General features: G+C 45.5%; 1 protein-coding gene across 2 annotated transcripts in view; it reads right to left on the minus strand.

Annotated features, from left to right (window-relative positions):
• ABTB2 (ankyrin repeat and BTB domain containing 2) overlaps positions 1–15608 on the minus strand; it is a 195512-nt gene that overhangs the window by 9129 nt on the left and 170775 nt on the right. For both annotated transcript variants that reach the window (XM_067557543.1, XM_067557544.1), the window contains exons 6-13: positions 15171–15260; positions 14607–14708; positions 6920–7016; positions 5294–5429; positions 3266–3492; positions 1828–2006; positions 728–833; positions 512–614 (exon numbers count right to left, since the gene is read on the minus strand). In XM_067557543.1, the coding sequence (XP_067413644.1) occupies positions 512–614; positions 728–833; positions 1828–2006; positions 3266–3492; positions 5294–5429; positions 6920–7016; positions 14607–14708; positions 15171–15260 (1040 nt within the window). The remainder of the gene's footprint in view (positions 1–511; positions 615–727; positions 834–1827; positions 2007–3265; positions 3493–5293; positions 5430–6919; positions 7017–14606; positions 14709–15170; positions 15261–15608) is intronic.

The raw sequence follows: 15608 nt of genomic DNA on the forward strand, positions 1-15608 counted from the left end.
CTTAACTCTCTTGCTGGGGATGGGGCAATTTCGATTAAGTACAGAGCTAGCATATGTGACTCCTACACTGTCCTCCCACTCAGCTTTGAATGCAGTGGGGAGTCAGAGGCAAAGTGGGATGGGACGGAAGTGGCCAGAGCAAGCTGCACTCTAGCTATGCTCACCTGATGGACAGTTCCTTAGCAAACATTAACTGCTAACGCACATCAGAGCAGCCCCCCTTGTTGCTCCAATATGCATTGGGGCTGAGTAGAAAATCAGGTCTGACTCCACCCTCTAATGCTCTGAGTATAAGCAAAGAATCTGGCTCTAAAAGTTTTGTGGCTTGATCATGTAAACTCAAGCGTGTAGTCTTTATTCGTGCTAGTAGCCCCATTGAGACTACTGGTGATTAAGGGCTGCTCACGTGAGTAAGGGATTACAGGACCCCATGATGCACTATTCATCTATATTTAGCTGTGAATAACACAGCTGCAGTTAGTGGGTGTAGTTCATGGAGGTTGTCTCTCACCTGTTGGAAGCAGTAACCAGCAGGACTTTGTGTGCATAAAACAGCTTTCCTTCCACTAGGAAAGTTACATCAGACATTTCTTTATTGTTTAGAAAGTGAGGATCTATTGGAGAAAAGATGGAGGGGGGAAAATGTTTAAAACTCTGCAGCATGCCAAAGAGAAACAGCAAAACCACTGTGGAAAGTGTCTCACTGAGATAAAGCTGAGTATCTCACCAAGCCGGGCCGGCAACATCTTTTGGATTTCAGGAATGTTGGGTATAGGACTACTGCCATAGCAGTGGGTGAAGATGGCTGCAAGCTGCTGGTTGATAGAATCATTCTGTAAGGAAGAAGGAATTTATATCATTAGTGCTTAAATAAGTAGGCTCCACAGGCTGTAATAGTTTGCTTGCTGCTTGCACAATGAGACAATCTTCCTTTGCTGCTTTTACTGTTTTTACAGACTACTCAGTCTATAAGGGTGACCCTTTGTACAGAGGGGCCAACTCAGGACCTATGCACAGCGGTGAAATTTCATCATAAAAGACTATTCTCAGCAACAGTTTATGGCACACATTTGTCAAGGAAAAAGAACTAATCCAAGAGAGCTCAATCTTTATGCAGCAAAACTCCCTTGACTTCTACACAAAGAAGTCCACAGCATATAATCAGGAAACTCCTGTTCCTAATGTATCAGTTTTGTTTCTGGGCACTGCGTTATTTTAAAGTTCAAATTTTGCATTCGTTTTTAACTGTCCAGTGCCTGACCCTGCTATCTCCAGGATAGTCTACAATGATGTAGGACCTGATCTAACTCCCCCAGAAAATCAATGCAAAACCTACCCTTGACTTCACTGGAAGCAAGGTCAGGCCAAGTTTTGAAAGAAAGAAGGAGCAGAAGAAAGATTGCTATTCAATAACAGCTAATGACAAAGATAGTAACAGTACTGTTCAGGAAATTACAGGAAGGTAGATGAGATGATACGGAAAGCCTGAATTCCCCAGTATTTTACAGATCATTCTTTCAATTACTGTAAACTTACTCAATTCCAAAAGCTACTCACTAAAGTGAGGTTTATACAGAGGAGTTCCATTAAAATGAGTATCTTTGACATGGAGGAAGCAAGTATTGGATCCTTCCTGTCTTGATCGTTGGTAGTGCAGTATTACATGAGCTTGGGTAAACACAGCCATGGCTCTCTCTATACATCCATAATTCATTAGGTCCCTGACATGGGTTTACATTGCTTGTAGTACAAATAATAACCGAATAATTGTGAAACTCCTGGCTCAAAATATTTGAACATCATAAGGTTAAATAAAAGAATGATTACTTTGCTGGTTTTGAGGATATCAAACATGAGCTGAAGCCCTTCGTTAACCAGCTCTTCATTATAGTCCTCCTCCTTAATAGTGACAAACTCCCTTAAGAGGTTCTGCACCACGGAATAGCGAGACTGGTAGAATGTCGTCCGTAATGACTCGATCCACACATGAAGCTTCCATGGGATTCCTGTAACCAGACACAAGGGAAAGTGAGGAAGTGGAATTCAACTGCTGAAATAGCGGGGGAAGGGGTATTTCCTCTCTAGCAGTAATCATCATCAGAATTTAAATAGCTCTTTTTATTCTGAAAGTGCTTCACGTACAACTAATTTGTCCTCCCAGCACGCACGGGAAGCAGCTGTAGCACTATCCCCATTTTAAAGGTGAGGAAACTGAGTCACAGGAAAGTGAAGTGATTTGCCCATGGTCACAGAGAAAATTAGTGTCAGGATTAAAGATTAGAATTTAGGAGTTTCCTTGTTCTTGCCAAGCCTGCTACCCTTTTTACTTTATTTTTCATGCACGGTTTTTCTCTGAAAGCACAGCAACAATATAAATTGGAACTAAACTCTGCAGATTAGCTGCACGATTACAGCATAAGGAATAGCCTAAACCCACTGTGATAGCTATAATTCAGTATTACAGCCCTTTGTTCTGATGAACTATCATAGAATCATAGAGTTGGAAGGGACCTCAGGAGGACATCTAGTCCAACCCCCTGCTCAAAGCAGGACTAACCTCAGCTAAATAATCCCAGCCAGGGTTTTGTCAAGCCGCAGTTTAAAAACCTCTAAAGATGGAGATTCCTCCCTAGGTAACCCATTCCAGTGCTTCACCACCCTCCAGGTGAAAAACGTTTTCCTAATGTCCAACCTAGACCTCCCCCACTGCAACTTGAGACCATTGCTCCTTGTTCTGTCATCTGCCACCACTGAGAACAGCCTAGCTCTATCCTCCCTGGAACCCCCTTTCAGGTAGTTAAAGGCTGTTATCAAATCCCCCCTCATTCTTCTCTTCTGCAGACTAAACAAGCCTAGTTCCCTCAGTTTCTTCTCATAAGTCTTGTGCTCCAGCCCCCTAATAATTTTTGTTGCCCTCCGCTGGACTCTCCAACTTGTCCACATCCTTTTTGTAGTGGGGGGCCCAAAACTGGACACAATACTCCAAATGCAGCCTCACCAATGCTGAATGCTCCAGATATGCAGCCAGAAATTAGGGCACCCTAAATAAGTGGGCCCTTTTGAACACGCGACTGAGTGATCAGTAAACGGTTTGACGTCATTTTCTATTTAAATTCGAGACTATCCTAAGCTCCCATCAAGTTGAGTCAGGTTAGAAGTTGATGGTGCAGGCTCTTTTCCTAGTGACCTGTAATCCCAGCACTCGTAGAGATAGATTATTTGGATTCTGTCTGCTTTGAACCTACTGATAAAGAACCTGCCTTACCGAGTACCCTGAGCTCCATGGTGATGTCAACGTAGCCGTGCTCAGCACTGTAATACATGGCTTCCTGCAAGGCCTTCATCCTAGTTTTACACAGCCTGACCTGCCCCTCGTTGGAGCTGCCCTGGCTGGAGGTGTCACTCTCCACTCCCTCAGCTAAAATCTCCTCCAGCGAGAGAACATCTCCCTTCGACTGCTGGGGCTGGGTCAGGAGCTTGCGTAGCACGTTTCTGCACAGGAAAAGGAAGAGAAATTTCTCTTTAATAAATGAAAGGCTAGCAAACCAGCCAGGCCAGGTAGGGTGATTGGGCCCAGAAGTCATGAAAACCTGACTTTGTCAATCATTTCTTTCCAGAGATGAACCCTTTCTCCTCCCCTCAGAGGTGGATTTGGGTTCCTCTAATGATTGGGTCTTTAAACATTATTAATTATAGCAGCTTAGTAAGGACTGGTTTCTCTGTCAGCAAACCTATGTTATGAAAAACTCGCTTTTCAGCATCTAATCACGTGAGTGTTTGCTGGTCTGCCAATCACACACAGCCGTCACTAGCAGTGAGGTGCTTATGTCCAACAGGCTCCCCTTAGGAACGCCTGGGTCCTTGGTTTTCCTAGAGGATGTGAGAAGCCATAAGGGACAGACATTGGCTATCCAAGACAATCAGGCCAACAAACTGTTGTGCTGAACTGCCACTAGCTGGTGCTCTCAGTACATAAAGAACTGGATTTTACTCTTTCAGCATGAATTGATCCTACATAATCTCATGCCTTCTGAGCACCCTCCTGCACAAATCATCCAGAAATAGGAGGCTTAATTTCATTATTTGCACAGTAAGAACATGTTATAGAAAAAGGACTCCTACTGTGGCACAGTGGACCCATCAGACATGGCATAATCAAGGATGTTAACTCTGAAAAAATAAGGCTCAACAGTCAACCGGGATATCTTTAAAAAAGGCCATTTTACACTTCACAAGCTCTTGAGTCATGGAACGTAGCATTAGGAAAATGTTTGCTGGTATAACTACATCGCTATAGTTACTGGAGGGGCCAAGCCATGATGTAGACATGCTGCACCAATATAAAGTGGGGTTTACACTGTTGTGATTCAATCTGGTAAATCACCAGCGTGTGCTGCATTGAGGCTCAGTTGTACACTGCTACAGCACATCTAGATTAAGGGTTTGGAGTTGGTGTAGCTATAGCAATGTGGTTACACCAATGCTAATTTCTCTGATGGAGATCAGGCTAGAATAATTTCCAGATCACCTTTACAGATGACAAAATGCTAGTTCTAAATACCAACCCTGTAAACTCAGCCTGGAATGGAAGAGCCAAGCTGGCTTTTTTCTGATGCACACATCATCTGTATTAAAGGTTCTGTAGACCTAATTCTGCCCCAAGTTACATGTCTGCAACCCAATTGTCATTAAATTGTCAGTTATACACATGCAACCCACATCTTTGGAATTGTGCCCTGCAGTTGGAACTTAATGAACAATTTTGCTGTTGGTGCCTGACCCAGAAACAAAGCCAACTCCTTCTCTCCTAGCTATGATGGCTTTGTAGTGCTAACAGATGTGAAAAAAGCTGCAGAAACTTATTTGCTGGCTTTAGTGACTAGATCTGCAAGCCCCAAGGGATTGCATCTGTTGAATAAGAAGGTGCCAACTTTACCGTTATTTTGGGAATAGAACCACTCGAAGTGATAATTTCTTTCCAGTGCATCCCTTCAAAAAATAAATGCAGGTGCTGTCCACACTAGAGTGAGAATAATGCTAGTGACTCTTCTGCATTAAAACATGGCTATTGCCGGGAAGATTCTAGCACCACTTCCTAGACCAGTGCGAATAGGGATTTTTGGTCTGGGAACTGTATGGTAAAGCCATGCGACAGCCTGTGTGAGGTGGGACTAGCCTACAACATTGTTCTCAGGCAAGAGACCTTTGCTCAGTGAACCTGTACAACAATTGTATGTGAATCCCCACATAGAGAGGACCTTCAATTTAAGACTGATCATGAACAGAGGTTTACCTGTGCCCATGGGCGGCTGAGTGACTAAAGCAATTCATGTCTTCATGAAGTGATGAGGACATCCCATTGACTTCTAGCATACTCAGTAGGGGATCTGCGTCCCTGCTCAGTAACAGACTGACCAGCTCGTAGTTCCCTAAGAGAAGAATTGGCAGAAAAGTAATGATAATTTCATTTTCCAGCATCCTTTAAAAGGCACACTATATTGTACTGCTAGTACTGGGCACTTCTATACCATCCTAGGAACATTAACTAGGCCTCACAACCCCTGAGAGGGAGGCAAATATTACCCCCATTTTACAGATGGGGGAAACTGAGGCACAAGGAGGCTAAGTTGCCCAGTGCCACATAACTAGTTAGAGGAAGAGTTGAGAAGAGAACCCAGGAGCTCTGGCACCCAGTTCTGTATTCTATCTGAAGCACAGACACACCTATATATAAATGTGGCCAGGGGGAGAGGAGGAGGGGAAGAGGAAACAGGTGTATTTTACTATTTTTAAAGAAGTTTCATTTTCCCTCATGTGTTTCAACATCTTGAAGTCAAACTAAACTATAAGCTGATGTGCATGCATTTGGCTTCAGTTGGGCCAGATTCTCAGCTGTCAGCACCTGCGGAGTATAGCTAAAAGGGGGGCCAAAAGGGAACTTGGGGACTGCTCTAATCTGCTGTAGTTGGCTATGGCCCCCAAGGGATCATCCTGTAGAGCTGGATAGCTGGAGCGACATGCATTCCAGCAACCTCCTTCCCCCCACTGCCAGAAACTGCAGGGAATGGTGGTGGGAGAGCCAGCTACAACAGCTCTGTGCCCTTTGCGGACTACCTTTATTCTATGGGGATGGCACAAAAGCAGCAAGCCAGAGAATCCATCCCATAATCATCAGGCTCCAAATGAGGGAGAAAGAACAGAGAAAATCAAAATGGTAGGCAGCATGCAATGGAGAAAAATGATGATCTTTGGGCTGGCACAGGCTAGTTCTTACATGCCACGTAAACCCCGGACATGGCACCTGCTTGGAAAATAGGCCCACAATTTTGTTTCTTTTTGAAACAAATGAGATAAAACAAATATCTTTGTACAACTTTAGATGTTTTTTCCCAGTGTGACTCTAGGGCTGACGAAAGGAGCCAGTCTGAAGGCTCTTCAGTACCAGGAGAGGTACAGTGGTCTAATTTTCCCGACACTACCTCATGCATACTCTAGAGTCACTTCAATCCCGCTCCCGATTTGGCTTCCCTGCTGAGGCTGTTGGCACGAAGTGATAATCAGTGGCAGTGGTAAATGTGAACGGTTGTCCACTGGGCTGATATACACCCACACATTTCAGGTTGGTCACCAAACAGAAGATGGTAACAGCTCTCAGATGCTGCTAACCTGGGCTAGGCTTCCACTAGTGATTTAGGCATGAAAAAAGTACTGTATCCCTTTATCTAACCCCCTGAGCTACCTAGACCCCCACCAGTTTGAAATCTGCATTACACCTTTCATTGTTAATTGGCTTAAAGTGCAACGTAAAGTAAATCCCAACTCATGTAACTAAACCTAAACATCTGACCGATATCTACGCTTCTGCCACAGTTTTCCTTTGGTCTTGGGAGCAAGAAGGTAAGTGTCTTATCTGACTCACCTGCTGCCGAAGCCAGTTGAAGTGGGGTCTCAGCATAGTTGTCCTCACCGCTATTAACTGCAGAGCCCTCGACATGGGCACCAGCATCCAAGAGCAGCTGCCAAAGACAAATCAGAGACAAGTAATTCAGATCAGAACTATTCAGAAAGACACAACAGAAGAGCTTGTCTGTTGGGAGGGAAACCCATTAGGTCTGTAGCAAAGGGTGAAAAACACAAAGGGAGCTAAGGAAAAATATTCATCGCAAAGCAAACTCACCTCTCACATTCCTCTGTTTGTTGCTTGAGTCTGGGACTGAAGCCTAGGGACTCATGGTTAACATCTATTTAGGGATTTATTTATTTGTCTTACTTTATCGTACCTTTTCTTTTTTTAATAGTCAGTCTACTTCTGGTGAGAGGTATCAGATGGACAGGAGACTAAAGCCCCCTATTTACTGTATCCCCATGGGCATATTTTCATCTAATCTCCAGACTCAAAAGGGTTAGGATGCTTTTGCACAGTGGAAAACCCCTGTCATTTGGTTACATGCTGTGCAGGAAGCAGACAAGATTGCCTATGGGAATTTGCCACAATCAGCCAAACTGATCTTGCAAAATCTCAGGCCCTGCAGATTCTGGATGAGGACACTCCTTTGGCTTCCCTGACTTGCCACCCACGAAGCCTAATCATCATTTGAACACAAAACTGTATTTTTACTTTGGCCAGAGAATTCACCAACCCGCACTTTGAGGGAACTCTTTGCAGGCGGGCTGGCACATAGCCAGCAGTAACTGACCATGGAGGAGATGGGACAATATCCTTTTCAAGCATTTTAAGTAGAAAAAAATATCACTGACACCATCATGTTGTACAGGGAGATTTTGATAGACCAGTAAAAGGGCCAGAGACTACATGATAGTGTAATACAGATTATCATATTTGTTGCTAACAGCAGCCAAACTTGGTAGGCCTTTCTCCAGGCCTGTGCAGCCTTGGCATAACTAAACCAGGAGGGGAGGGAAGCCTCTTGCTCAACCTTTGTCTGACCCTGCATCCTTCCTTGATGCTCTCGTGGATGTGCTGGGATCTGTGTTTCAGGAAAAGACCAATAAGCTTATTTATGCATGCCCTCTGGAAGATGTTTGTCCGGGCCTCAAGATATGCAGATTGTGTAGGAACACACCTAGTTAATTAAGTATTCTGGAGACCTTAGGTCTAGCTTTTGAAACTTTTTTTCCTCTTTCTTGACCTGTTATGGTCTACTAATAAGGATAAATAGGGGGGAGAGGCTTAGACTCTTTGGGATCTCTTCTTGGACACAGCTTCTGGATCCTCCAACGGCAGCTGGAAGATCAGGCCAATCAGAAGGGCGTAGCTGTTTCCACTCGACAGCCGCCCCAGACTTCAGTAATTATTAAGGGTTGGAGTTTTACTAACCTGTTGTGGAAGTGTGGACGTGCTTGAGCCTAAGTAAAGTATAGCTTTGTAGTAAGAGCACTTTTGTGTTATACTGTTTCTACCAGTCCACCAGCTGGATGGCTGTGTCTCCATCTGGCTTATTTCCTGACACCACTTCACACAAAGGAAAGTTACCCCGAAGTTTGGGTTGGCAGAACCCCGGGTAACAATGTTGAGTGGGATTCACTGGCAGGAAATGGAGGTTACTTCGCTGTAACAGGACATTCTTTGAGATGTGTGGTCCCTATCTGTATTTAACACATGGTGCACGTGCGTGCCATGCAGCCAAGCAAGGACATTCTAACAAGCAGTGTCCATTGGCCAGTACATGCATAGTAGTTCACCTGGAGCTCCAGACTTAGGGGATAAGAGGCAGGGCAAGCCAACATCTCTCCAGTTCCTCCTCTTACTGCAAATCTACTAAGATCCAAAGCAGAGGATGGAGGGCAGATAGGGACAACACATCTCAAAGAATTTTCAGTAACCATTAAGTAACCTCCATTTCTTTTTCGAGTGCTGGTCCCTATGTGTATTCCACATATGGGTGATTGGCAAGCAGTACTCAGAATGGAGTGGGGGTGCAAGAAAGCTGGCAAGAACGATTTGCTTGAATTACTGCAGTTCCCACTGCTGCGTCTGCACTGGAGACTTGAACAAGCATGTAATGTTTTGTGAACATGTGAATGGAACTCCAGATAGCTGCCCTGCATCTGTCCAGTAATGGTACTTCATGCAGTGATGCTGTAGGGGCAGCTTGTGCTCTGGTGGGGCATGCCCTTACCCCGTCAGGTGAAGGGATATGTGCTAATTGGTAGCATCTGATGATGCACCCAGAAATCCATTTAGAGATCCTCTGAGAGGGTATAGCTTGTCCTCACAACTGCTAAGCTATGGTAAGAAAAACCTAGGAGACTTTCTGACAGATTTAGTCCTCTGCAGGTAGAACGCCAAGGCACATCTGATGTAGAGGGAAGACAGCTTCCTCTCCTCAACTGAGGCACAGGGTTTGGGGGGTTAAAAAACAGGTAGGTGGATAGCTTGGTTGACATGAAAATCTGAAATAACCTTGGGGAGGAATTTAGGATGCAATTGAAGAGAAACCTTTTCCTTGTGAAAAACAGAATGTATTGGGTCCATCATGAGGGCTCCCATCTCACCCATCCTTCTGGCTGAGGTAATAGCCACTAAGAATGCAACCTTCATAGACAGGTGGCACATGGAGCATGTTGCCAATGGTTCAAATGGCAGCCCGATGAATGCTGGCAGTATGAGATTGAGGTCCCATTGAGGTGTAGGTTTGATGATTGGCAGAAAGGTCCTAAACTCGGCCTTTCATGAACCACTCTGTTGTGAGGTGAGTAAAGATGGAATGTCCATCTATTGGAGGAAGAAAGGGACTGACTGCTGCAAGATGGACCTGCATTGAACCAATGGAAAGACCTGAGTTCTTTAAAAACAGGTGGTAATCTAAAACAACTGGGATATCTGCAGAATTTAGAGATGGCAGTATGCTGAGCCCAGGTACAGAAGTATCTCCAGTTAGCTAGGTAGCAGATTCTAGTTGACCCTTTTCTACTCTGAGTAAGAATAGCTTGCGTGGGTGCTGTGCAAGAGCTAGTTCTGCCCATCCAAACACCAGGCCCTGAAGTGGAGTGAGTCTGAACTGAAAGGTTTGATTCTGCCCACTTCCTGAGTAAGGAGATCCAGGAAGGGGCAGATCCTGATAGGAGGATGGATTGACATTCTAAAGAGTTCTAAAGAAGTGTCTGAGCCAGTTGGGAGCTAGGAGGATGACTCCTAGATAATGGCCAGATCTTTCTCAAGAACTGTGGTAACCAGGGAATAGGAGGGAAGGCATATCCGAAATCACTTATCCATGACAACAGAAAAGCATCACCCTGGGGAGCCTCTACCCATAGCTCTTCTGGAACAGTACAGGAGAAGCTTCCGGGTTGTTTCGGATGCAGAGATATCCCATTGAGGGTTCCCCACTGAGTGAATACCTTGCTCATGATAGAGCTGTGTTATCTCCCAGTCATGATCTGCACTGAAGTATCTACTTAGGTGGTTTGCTAAGGAGTTTTGGGCACCTAGAGGGTATTTGACTGGAATATTGATGCAGTTCAGCAAAGGAGAAGAGATCTTGTTCCTCCCTGTTTGTTTATGTAAAAGACTGTGGTGATGTCTGACCTAACTTGGACATGAAGAGAAAAAATTAGTGGGAGAAAAGCCCTGCATGCCAGACAGACTGCCCTCAGTCCCAGTAGACTGATGTTCAGTCTGGCTTACCATGGAGTCCAGGTACCTTGTATAGTGCGTTTATTCAGGGAAATCCATAAAGGGAGGTGTCTGTTACAATGGTGACCATCGGGGCAGGTGTGATGAAAGGGACACCCACTCTCATTTGATCCAGGTTCAACCACCAGGTAAGAGAGGCGATGACTCTGGCAGAAACAGTTACACTGGTGTTGATGTGATCCTTCCTGGTGAGTAGACCAATCGGAGCCAGTCATATAGGTAGAGCCAGGGACGTGTGACTACTTTAAACACCGTCCGTCTCCCCCCATGCCTCCTGGTTCCTGTTTCGTCCCCCACCCACCAGGTCCCCGCTGCCTCCTCAGGCTCCCCACCCATCCCCCCAGCGCCCCTGGGCCCACCCCCTCATATTGTCCCAAGCTCCCTTCTGCGCACCCAGGCGGGCTCCAAACGTTTATTAGAGGCTGCGGGTGAGGAAGGGATGGGACACAGCTGGCTTCCTCATGCCCCCTCTGGCTAAGCTGTGCTGCCAGCCCAGCTTTTCTGCTTTGGGCACTATCCAGTGGGGCTCAGCAGGACTGCTAGCTGCAGTGCCTTTCCCAGGCACGTCCCTTCAGCTGCGCTCTGCTTGATTCCCACCCTGGCAGAAAGAGGGGAGGACTGGCTCGGAGTAGGGAATCCCAGGGTGGTGGGCCAGGGCAGAAGCTGGGGGTTGTGGCAGAGATGACTATTGGGGGGGCCCTTGCCCTACTTGCACTTATGGGACCACATAAGTGCACAAGGCCATGTGGCCTAGGGGAGAGAGGCAGATCCTGACCATAGTTCTTAGTCTGTGAGTAATCTGTGCTATCAGATGACTCATTAGCTGAAATCTTTCCCTGGGGAGGAACGCTCTTGCTCTAACGGACTCCAGTGTCACTCCTCTAAAGTTTATCGTCCGTGGGGGTGTTCAAACGGACTTGTCTTTGTTTGTGCAGACTCCTACTGCTTCTAACAGTTGCTGTCGGGAGCCAATCATCAAGATATGGGAAAAGCATGTAATCCTGATGTCCCATTTGGGCTGCCACCACACAGAGACCTTCATGAATACTCTGGGCGCCGTTGCCAGTCCAAAGGGGAGAACTCTGACCTGGAAATGCTTTTGACCCAGTAGAAACGGAAGGAACTTTCTGTGGGACAGGTGAATAGCTACATGGAAAAAAAACATCCATGTCGAGAGCCGTGAATCACATCCCCTCCTGGAGGGAGAAGAATTATTGATGCTACTGTGACCATCCTTATCTTTGGCTTTCAAATAAAAGTATTCAGTTGTTGAAGGTCCAGAATGGGTCTCTACCCTCCACCATTTTAGGGGACTAAGAAGTAAGGGGAATAGAATCCTCTTCCTTGATACTGAGGTGGCACTCATTTTGTAGCCCCTTGCAGGAGCAGGGAGTCTGCCCCCTGGCAAAGAATCACCTCGTGAGAGTGGTCCCTGATGGGGGGGGGGGACGGGAATGAAGTTTGCATGGAAGGAGGGAGGAGAGAAACTCTATTATCCCTGATGTATAACTTCTAAGACCCAATGGTCTGTAGTGATGGGGTCCAAGTTGCAGGCAAAAAGTGCAAGAGCAGCCCGCAAAGATAATGGGGGTAGAGGTGGATGGCATCAATAGTGGTGGGTGGATCTTTACCGCAACATCAAAAGCAGCCCTTAGCGGGTGGCTGGAAAGGGGCAGAGGTCATGGCAGTAGAGGCGGCCGAAAATTGAACTCTTTAAATCCTCTGATGTTTACATGGGGGCTCAAATAAGTATTTGATGGTAGAATGCCTGAGGAGGGGGCAGACTGGGTCTATATCCCTGCCTCTGATGCTTTCTCCTTGGGGGTAAATCCCCAGGGAGCACAGAATTGACCTCAAGTCTTTTAATGAGTGTAGGGACTCATCCATTTTCTCGCCGAACAAATTCGACTCGTCAAAAGGCAGGTCCTATATGGTGTTCTGGACCTCCCTGGTGACCCTGGAGGAGTGAAAATAAAACTCAAGCCTTTGGATGCAGTGCCTGCTTGACGGGAAGTCTTAGCCACTAACTCTCCCTCCTCTAAGAGAAGCTGAAGCTGGGCTCTGTCATCAGGGGGAAGCTTGTCCCTTAAAATCAGCCAGTCTGGAATAATTGTTAAAGTTTTATTTTGCTAACAAGGCCTGATAGTTTGCGATTATAAGCTCGTTGGAGAAAAAAGTTCTCCCCCCAAACAGTCCAAGCCTGCTTTGTTATTCTTATAAATGAAGGGTTCTTCTTCAAGTGCTGGTCCCTATGTGTATTTCACACGTGGGAACGCATGCACGCCATGTGTCCAAGTCCAGCAATTCTAACAAGCAGTGTCCATTGGTCCACACTTGCACTGTAGCTCATCTCACACTGCAGACCGAGGGCATAAGAAGCAATGCAGGCCACCACCTCTCCAGTTCCTTCTTACCGCCACATGGCCTGAGTCGGAATCCCTGTGTTAAAATCCTTTTAATTCACATGGCAAGAACCTGTGGTTTTGGAGCAAGAGGATCTGAGTTCTATTCATGCTGCTGCTATTTCATGCTATTCATGCTATTTCATGCTGCTGCCTTTCTGAGCAGCCATGGTGTGCAGCACACAGAGTGACAATCATGGAGCCCTAAGTGGTCCCCAGTTTATTACAGCACTAGCCTTGGGACAGAATGGACAGACAGTGATTGTGCCTGGTAATTTCACATTTACATTTTCAGCATAATATTGCTGGTGGAGGACAATGAATTTTTCTACTTACTAATTTATTTCTCCCTTGAGGGAGAAGCTAGATCTGGCCAATCCAGCCATGGATATCAAGAAAAAGGCAATTCCGCTGAGTTCACGACATTCAGAGAAAGCGGAGATAGAACTCTTTCAGTGATGATCATTGAAGGAAAGGTTTTGACGTTAGATTTAGAAGTTTAAATACTTAAAACATCTAAGTGAATAAACACTCACTGTAGGCAACATAATATGGCCCAGAGGAGCAGAAGGCTAAGCACAGTCCACAGAGCCTTGCTGATGTAATTCTCAGCACTGTCTCGTGAGAGAATCACATGTGTTATCTCCCGTGTAAATTAAAGTAGTCCAATGTCTGAAATACCAAAGAGTGCACTGGCAACTTGCCAAGAACATGAGGGCTGAATTGAATTTGCATAAACATTTGCATACATTTGTAAAATCAAATGCGAAAAAAACTCCACATTAGCTCATAGTTGTGTCTTCCTTGAGAGCTGAATAGAAATTGCTTACAAGTTAGACAGAGAGGGTGGCTACATTCCAGGGATCCCCGGAATCAATTCTGCTTGCCCTTGCGTGAATTCAACAGAAAGGCTGGCAGTGAGCATGTGCAGGAAGGAGTGACTAAAATTAGCAGCACTCCCACTGATGCTACATTCAGAACCTATGCTAGAAGAATCACAGCTTTTAGGGGCAGAACATGCAACTTGCAGGGAACGCAAAGGGAGCTCAGAGTGCTCAGCTTCTCTCAGGAGCAGGCTCTTGAGCAGGCAATATCTTTTTTTTCACATATAAAAGAAGTATACAGTTCACAGCTAATGTTTTCAAGAAACATGCTGACCAAGCATTCTGCCCCCACATGCACAAACTCCGCAGACATCATGTTTAATGGCTGATTCACATTGTTTTGAGCCTAGAAAAATTTAGGAAATGAATATAGAAATAGTCATTAGAAAAAAGAATAAGAATTTGTAGGACGTTTCATTGTCAAAGTCTTTCCAGAGATTAATGAATCAACTCCCACACACCCTGTAATATAAGTCACATTCTCCTCATTTCACAAGTACATGGCTAATCAGTGATTTTAAAAAGATTTGTGGCTCAAAGCTACAAAGGGAACTTGGGTCTGAGCTAGGTTTAAAAGCCAGGAGTTTCTGGCTCACTGCCCTGTGCTCAGAGAAATACATCACCCCTCGTTCTCAATGTATATTGTTGGTCTTCTTTGCTTACCTGAACCACAGAGATGTGTCCATGTAACACAGCAAAGGTAAGCGCTGTCCAGTGCCGGCTGTCGGGATGGACTGAGAGGTATCTGGGATTGCTGCCAGGAACCTGTGAACACAAAAAGGACAGTTATTGACCTCTGCAGTCTCTTTCTCTCTCCCATATTCTTCAGACTCTGCTCTAACGGACATTTCCTTGGCAACCACCCACCCCTGGTAGTGACAGACTGCCACCATTCAGAGGGTGCTGCCAGTGCTAATCATTGTGTTCTATCGTCTAGGTTTCTCTAATGTGCCTACTGATTTCCCTTAGTGGCTGCTCTGTCAGAAGGGAGACCTTTTTGCTCCCTTTGTCACTCATTGCCGCAGCCACTGAGTGCTCCAAGGTGCTTTGGGCTTCATTTCTCTCAAAACCTTGAAACAATGAGTTCTGAAAGGGAGGCCCTTCCGTGTGTTTGGAGTACAATCTACACAAGCTGGAGCTTTTGGTTGCTGGGAGAGATTTCATAACTGATCTTGCTTATTTACAAGTCAAGGATGAGTAGTTTTCCGGGGCTTGGGCCTTACTCACTGGTATATCCAAATTTGCTCCAGCATCAATCAGCATCTGGACCATGGCTTCGTCTCCAGCAGCACAGGCGTACATTAGTGGGGTCATACCCTTCAGGAAGAAAAGACAGCAACAGTTAGCCTTTATCTACACATCTAACAACACAGACTCCATCTGCCAAAGGACTGACGGGACTGCAATGTACAGTATGTATACGTGCAGTGTGTAATGTACAATGCATGTGCACACTGTATGAATATGCACGTTTATGAGATGTGTGTGAATGCTGTAGGGGAAATCAAGACATTAAAATAGGAATGTAACATGTCCTACATCGAATAAATAGCAGATAGGCTAGCAATCATTTTAAATGGGTTATTTAAAATCCTAATCTTTGCATTGCTCTGAAATCTTGAGCCATGTTTTAGAGGCAGCCTGTTTCCTAAGGCTGCAGGAAAG

The sequence above is a fragment of the Emydura macquarii genome, unplaced genomic scaffold (assembly GCF_026122565.2).
Source record: "Emydura macquarii macquarii isolate MOO-44397 ecotype Brisbane River unplaced genomic scaffold, CSIRO-AGI_Emac_v2 contig_1876, whole genome shotgun sequence".
NCBI classification, from domain to species: Eukaryota; Metazoa; Chordata; order Testudines; family Chelidae; genus Emydura; species Emydura macquarii.